At 48.3% G+C, this 7,617-nt stretch overlaps 1 protein-coding gene across 1 annotated transcript; it reads left to right on the plus strand.

Moving 5' to 3' along the window:
* The first annotated feature begins 5,295 nt into the window (after positions 1–5,295).
* On the plus strand, positions 5,296–6,878 carry LOC145799904 (secreted RxLR effector protein 161-like). Its single transcript, XM_082889552.1, has 2 exons — positions 5,296–5,361; positions 6,537–6,878. Exons 1-2 carry the CDS (start codon positions 5,296–5,298, stop codon positions 6,876–6,878), a joined length of 408 nt encoding a protein of 135 aa, XP_082745678.1.
* The last annotated feature ends 739 nt before the right edge of the window (positions 6,879–7,617 follow it).

Below are 7,617 nucleotides of genomic sequence, written 5' to 3' on the forward strand. Positions count from 1 at the left end.
CTTCACAAAATCCTCAGAATAAGCACCCCGTCAAATTGGGTGCCATTGTCAGAAATCAGAACCTTGGGGACTCCAAACTGCGTTACCACATTCTGCCAGACAAACCATTTGACGTCTTTCTCCTTGATAGTTGCTAAGGGCTCAGCTTCAACCCATTTGGTGAAGTAATCCATAGCCGCGATGAAGAACTTTCGGTTGCCTGGTGCCGTTGGGAGTGGTCCCACTATGTCCAGCCCCCACATTGCGAAAGGCCAAGGGCTTGTGAGGAGAAGAAGTTCTCTAGCTAGCTGGTGAATTTGGTGGGCGAACTTCTGGCACTTCTCACATTTGCGAACATATTTCTGAGCGTCTGCTTGCATGCATGACCACCAATACCCTTGCGAGATAGCTCGGTAGGCCAAAGATCTGCCCCCAATGTGACTGCCGCATATGCCTTCGTGAATTTCGTACAAGAAAGCTTCGACGTTGTTTGGGTGTACACACTTGAGATAAGGACCGGTGAAAAACTTCTTCTATAAAGCGCCAGATTGAGAGAGCCAAAACCACTCTAACTTCACCCGGACTTTATGCGTTTCCTTTTTATCGGCCGAAAGGGTCCGCTCTTTTAGGAAGAGGATAATAGGGTCCATCCAAGAAAGGCCAAGCTCGGTGCAGAGTACTTCTGTCTGCTCGGGTTCCTCTATACTAGGCCTTGGAAGGAACTCAATCAGGAGAGGACTAGGAGATGTTTGGTCGACCATGGAAGCCAGACCGGCCAACTCATCCGCGCGGCCATTCTCTTCCCGTCTGATTTGTTGGACCCTTATCGCCTGGAATCACTTGATGTGGTCTCTTACCAAAGCTTGGTACTTTGCCATTCTGTCATCTTTAGCTTCGTAAACGCCAAACACTTGGTTGACAACAAGTTAGGAATCGCTGTAAACCATCAACTCGGATGCGCGCACCTGGAGCGTGCTTTTAAGTCCGGCCAGTAGCGCCTCGTATTCGGCCTCATTGTTTGATGCGGGGAATCCGAAGGTGATAGAGTGTTCGATGGTCAAACCATCTAGCGAGATCAAAACTATGCCTAGCCTGGCACCGTGACGGTTTGAGGCTCCATCTACAAAAAGTTTCCACATTTCGCCGACGAAGAGTTTCCAACACTCTGAGGGATCTTGGGAGGCTTGAAAGTTGCTGAGATCATGGTCGCTCGGCCGTTCAGTTTCAGGTTCAATGCTGATCGGTTCCATTTCTTCCCCTCTCAGTGACGCAGTACCGGACCCAACAGGTTGGTCTGTTATGCCTAAGTCTGTCGTCGCATCGCCGAGCTGATGTATCATGCCGAATAGAGGTTCTATGGCGGGGCGCGCAAGTTCTGCGTCGCTAACATCGCCCTGCTGTGCAATTTCAGTTGAATCTTCGTTTGCTTCCTCGGTTACCATGGTGAGATCCACCGGACATACTTGGTGAATCCCAAGCGAGAACTCAACAACAAAATCTGCCAATGCTTGAGCTTTTATGGCTATTCGGGGTTGAAACTTAACGTCGAATTGTCCCAACTCGACTACCCACTTTAGAATTCGACCGGAGAAATTCGCCCGTTCGAAAAAGACTTTTAGGGAAAATTCAGTCAACACAATAATTGTGTGGGCATAAAAGTAGTGCGCCAATATCCTGGAGGCCATCATCAACGCCAAAGCAAATTTTTCCAGTGGCAAGTACCTCGACTCTGTCGGTAGCAAGGTTTTGCTCACATAAAAGATAGGGAAATGCTTTATACCCTCCGACCGGACAAGTACCGCGCTAACGGCGTGCTGAGAAACTGCCAGATAAAGGTAGAGTTCTTCGCCAGGCATGGGTGTCACCAACAAAAGAGCAGAGGACAAATACGCCTTGAGCTCGGTCAAAGCCCTGTCGCATTTCTCGTCCCATGAAAACTTGGATTTCAAGGCTTGAAAGAAACGGCGGCAGCGATCTGATGACCGACTTATGAATCTGTTAAGCGCGGCTGCCATACCGGCAAGATGATGTACGTCCCTTGCCGAGTTGGGCTGCTTCAATTCTTGTACGGCTCTGATCTGTGTGGGGTCTGCCTCGATGCCTCGGTTTGTGACTAGGAAGCCCAGAAATTTCCTGGATCCCACGCCGAAGGCACACTTTGACGCATTCAGGCATAGCTAACATCTCGGCTAGGTCGAATAAGTGGTCAGCCTGTTGCTTGCTCTTGACCACCATGTCATCGATGTAGGCCTCCATCGTCCGGCCAAGCAGAGGAGCAAACATCTTGGTCACCATCCTTTGGAAAGTCGCCCCGGCATTCTTCAAACCAAAAGGCATGACTCGATAGCAGAATAGTCCCCTTGGGGTAGTGAAAGAGGTCATCTCACGGTTGGGGCCATGCATGGCAATCTGATGATAACCGCGGTAGGCATCTAAGAAACTAAGCCTTTCATGTCCGGCCGTTAAATCCACCAGCTGGTCTATTATGGGCAGAAGAAAGCTGTCTTTAGGGCAAGCTCGATTAATGGTCTTGTAGTCGATACAAACTCGCCACTTCCCATTCTTATTGGGTACTATAACCGTGTTTGAAATCCATCGAGGGTAGTGCACTTCCTGGATAGCCCGTGCTTCAAGCAGGTTCCTTATCTCCTCCGCGACTACCTCGGCATAATGAAGAGCCGATCTCCTTGTTCTCTGAATGACTGGCCATGCATCAGGGAAAACATTGAGTTTGTGGGAAATAAAACTTGGATCAATGCCAGGCATGTCATAGGGCGACCATGCAAAGACTTCGATATTTGCCATCAAGAACTCTACCATCTCGGTCATTTCTTGAGCGGTCAGGCTTGATCCGAGCAAAAAGAACTCGTTTGGACTTTCCGTGTCAATCCGTACTTCTACCAATTCTTCAATAACTTTGTCCTCGTCCCTGGTGCCCACGTCGTCAAGAACACTTTGGTCTTCTGGGCCTTCAATCATTTGCACGAAGCCTTTGGCAGCTCGGCTCCCATTCACTGCCACGAAGCATTGCTTCGACATGACTTGATCGCCCCAAATTTCCTCAATTTCCTCTATAACCGAAGGGAATCTCATGACCTGGTGGTAGGTCGACGCTACAGCCTGTATAGCGTGAAGCCAGCCCCTACCGAGGATTAGATTGTACGTTGACGGCACCTGCAATACCCAGAACTCCACCTGTTTGACCACGGATCCAGCTTTGACCGGTAAAATTATTTTTCCCAAAGGCCACTCCGGTTGCGAATTGAAACCTACCAGTGGCGAAGTCGCCGGAGCCAAGTCTGTATCTCAGAGTTTGAGTTGTTTGAACGCGTCGTAGTACATAATTTCAACCGAGCTTACCTGGTCAATCAAGATACGCTTGACATCGAACTCTTTGACGCGGAGGGTGACCACTAAAGCGTCGTTGTGTGGCGTTTGAATGCGCTCTAGGTCCCTTGTAGAGAAACTAATCACGTCTTTTTCCTCTGTCTTCCCCCTTTTGATCGCAGGCTGGACTGACAAAACTTCCCTCATGTGTTCCGCCTTTTTGATCATTCTTCGGAGCACACATACACACGCTGGCTCCATTATGATGTGGATCACATTAACCACTCCTTGAGGGGCCGCCTCCAAGTCCTTCGGTCCGTGCGGATTAGCCAGGGCAGGATGTGCGGCCTTAACACCCCCATCAATGTAAAGATCTAAGTGTCTGGCTGCGACTAACTCCTCCAAGTGTTGCTTCAGAGGCAAATAGTCTTCTGTCCGGTGTCCTCGCTCCTAGTGATATGTGCAGCGGTACCGCGGATTGAAGCCCTTTTGCGCGTCGCCTAACTTAGCAGGAAACCGGACGTAATCCTCGTCACGGATTTCACTAAGTATGCGATAGATTGGAATCTTAAAGACCGTGGTGATGCCCGTCCAAGCTTTCAACCTTCTGTTAGTATCAGCTACGTCATCGCGAGGGTACTCAGCTCGGTCATTTCGACGACCCCTTCCCCGGTTTCGATGATTTGACCCACGGTCAGATTCTTCGATACGATCATTTGGACAGTTAGTCTCCTGTCCGACCGCGTGTACCTTGCCAGCTGACCTCTTGTCTGTTACCACCGGAATTATCTTCGCGGTGGACGCTGCTGCATCATCCCCTACTCGGATGCGCTCATTGATGCGCTGCATTAGTTAGCCCATGGATGTCGGCTGGTTCATGGTAAGCGAGTCAGCCTATGTCCGACCGGGAGACCGCGCTTATATTGGGTGATTGCCAGGTTGATCAGGCAATCTAAAATCTCATTGAAGGTTTCCCAGTATCTGGAGTTGTATGCCTTAAGTGTGTCGCTCGACTCCATTTTGACATTGAGAAGGTGGTCCACCTCCTTTGGCGTTTTAGTGTTGGTCTTGAAACAAGTCACAAAGGCTTCCACCAGCTACTACCACCTTTCGATACTTCCCTCCGGCAGCCTCTCAAACCATTTCAAGCCCAGCTCGCCCAAACTCGATGGGAAGATAAGGCACATAAGAGCGTCATCACACCTATGTCCGACCATGACCTGCCGGAAGTGGCTTGCTTGCATATATGGATCGGTCTTTCCGTTGTAGAGCGTAAACTTGGGCTAGTGAAAACCCGCGGGGAGCGGTGTGATTTCTATCTCAAGGGAGAAGGGGGTGGCGTTCAGCCTAGACAAATCGGTGTCTAGAGAGAGAAGCACGGCTAGGCGGGGTGGTGGCATTACGACCTCCTCGCTGGCATGACCCCCGTAAGATAGCCGCTGAAGCGCCAGCACCCTTTCGGCCTCGCGTCGGCGAGCTCGCTCCTTCAGGACATCCCTTAAGTCCTCGGAATAGACGGAATAAGAATATCCCAAAGTGGTCGTCGGACGTGAGGGACGATAGGTACTATCTTGCGCGCTAGACTTCTCTGCAGGCATGTCTAGGTCTCCACCCCTATAGCTTCTGGTGATACATAGAAAGGGAGTGCGCCGCTAGCTCTGGCTGCCTGGACGGCTGGGTTGGGTGCGCTCACTGTGGTCTCCTACTCCAGCAACACCCTTCCCCCTGACCTAGCGTTTGAGAGCCTTCATCTCTACCACCATCCTATGGATGACAGTGTCTTGGTCCCTTAACTTGTGCTCCAAACGTCTGGCGTGCGATTCTCTTCGCCGCCGGTGTCCGTCTGGGCTCCGTGAATGACCAAAACTTCTAGCGCGCTTATCTCACGCATCTCATGAATGTTCTCCTGGGGAAGTCTCCAGGTCCACCATGTTCTGAACGGCGGGGAGTCCGTCTCTCCGTCTGGTTGATTTCGGGGTAACACCGTCGATGGCGGACAATGGTATTTCGTCGTTGTTTGACATGGAAGGCGATCAGATGAGCTTGGAAGACAAGGTTTTGTCTATCAAAATTCCCACAGACGGCGCCAATTGTACGGGGAGCAAATATTCGGTAATGCCTGTACTCCTTTCGTCCAAGCTCCGAATCTATCCGATCAACCTGAGAACACAACGGCAGTGAGCTACCCAGTGGTGTGTTGCCGGAAAACGCCTCTGACGGTCAAATTAGCACACACTCAGAGATAGAGAAAGAGAGGAAGAGAGTTGAGTGTTTTGGTTTTTCTCACCAAATGATATTCCATGTCCAGCATGGGGGCGTAGTCACGTTTATATACTTTCTGCGCTCAACTCTGCACCCATTAGTCTCTTGACACGTAGTGCTGCTCTTCCATCTGTCAGCACAAATCCTGCAATCACCACCTAACCCAACCGTCAGGCTACATTAGCGGGAACTCGGCAGCCCGGCGGAATCACCTTGGCCTTCCACGACTGTGCTGCGTAACGTGCCCGGGTGCTCCACTCGCCGAGCTCCATAACAACCGAGCTCGGTAGCACTCCGGCAGGACCGAGTTCCAGACAGGTTACACTAGCATTCAGAAGATTTTTCCCACCGAGCTAATTGTGCTTCCACAAAACCCAGTAGTAGACGCTCATCTCGGCTAAGTAGATCTCGGGGATAGGCCTCGGCCAAGCAAGTCCAAATCTGGGGAAGCTCAGTCCAAACATGGGACTTGGACCAAACAAGATCATCTCAAAGGAAGCCCCGGTTAGCTCGGCCTAAACAAGGGCGAGCCTCGACCGAGCAAATCCCACTCTGATCAGGCCCAAGTTAGCTCCGCCCAAACATGCTCGGCCATCTTCTGTCCGGCTCCTTCCATGGCCCAAAGCTAGATTATAAATCTCCCTCTCAGTCTGTAAGCTTGTTAAGTCATTATATGGTTTGAAGCAAGCTCCTAAGCAATGGTATGAGAAGTTTGACAACATTATATTGTCAAATAGGTTTAGAATCAATGAGGGTGACAGGTGTATATATGTTAAAGACATTGATAGAAGTTATGTCATTTTGTGTCTATATGTAGATGACATACTCATTGTTGGTAGTAATGATGAAATAATAGAACTACCAGGAGATTGTTAAACTCTAAGTTTGACATGAAAGATATGGGTCTTGCAGATGTCATTCTAGGTATTAAGATTACCAGAACATTTGGTGTTATTGTACTTTCTTAGTCTCACAATGTTGAGAAGATATTTGAGAAATTTAGGAAATCAAATACGAATGTGTCTAGGACACCAGTAGACCTGAGTCTACTTTTGACCAAGAATAATAGTGAGAGTGCCTCTCAACTAGAATATTCTCGGGTCATTGGAAGTTTGATGTATGTGATGAGTTATACAAGGCCGGATATAACCTACTCTGTTAGCAAGCTTAGTAGATACATGAGTAATCCGAATGCTACACATTTGAGGGGAATTATGCGGCTGTTAGGTTATCCACACTACACCCGGGATTATGGGCTGCATTATAGTAGTTACCCGGCGGTACTAAAAGGGTATGGTGACACTAATTAGATATCTGATATAAAGGACTCCAAATTCACTAGTGGTTATGTGTTTACCCTCAGAGAGGCAGTCGTGTCTTGGAATTCTTCCAAGCAAACGTGTATATCAAAATCAATGATAGATTTTGAGTTTATTGCTTTGGATAAACAACTGAAAAAGCTGAATGACTTCGTCAGTTCGTTGAGAATATTCCACGTTGGCCGAAACATGTACCTGCTATATGTATTCATTGTGATAGACAATCAGCGATTGGACGGGCACGGAGCAATATGTATAATGGAAAGTCTAAATATATCCGTCGTAGACATAATTTTATATGACAACTACTTTTTAATGGAGTTGTCTCTCTAGACTATGTAAGGTCTAAGGACAACAATGCAAATCTGCTAACCAAAGGGTTAACTTGAGAGTTAGTAGAAACGTTGTCAAAAGGGATGAGGTTAAGGCTTTTAGTAATGTTACTGGAACGGAAAACCCAACTTAGTTGACTAGAGATCCCAAGATCTAGGTTCAAAGGGGCAATCTAATTTCGTGTAACGGGTAAGTCACTGATGAAGTAAATCCTCTTTCCCATTCCTTTGTACAGTGATACCTTGTGGGGGTGGAAGGTTAAGGTAATGCTTTTAATGACCTAAGTGATATGAATAATCAAGCGTGGTATAAACAGATACCTTATATACGTCACTTATGTGAGTGCGAAGTGGGGCCAATTCTTTAATAATTGGTAAGGCCGAATTCTTCAAAAACA

The sequence above is a fragment of the Camellia sinensis genome, chromosome 9 (genome assembly GCF_055761805.1).
Source record: "Camellia sinensis isolate YWXY chromosome 9, ASM5576180v1, whole genome shotgun sequence".
Lineage (NCBI taxonomy): Eukaryota > Viridiplantae > Streptophyta > Magnoliopsida > Ericales > Theaceae > Camellia > Camellia sinensis.

Excerpts from the sequence above, each read along its gene's own strand:
- LOC145799904 (XM_082889552.1), top strand. The coding sequence starts at position 5,296 with ATGGCGGACAATGGTATTTCGTCGTTGTTTGACATGGAAGGCGATCAG. Across the intron at positions 5,362-6,536 it reads AGATGAGCTTGGAAGACAAG|TCTCACAATGTTGAGAAGAT; the intron begins GTTTTGTCTATC and ends GTACTTTCTTAG.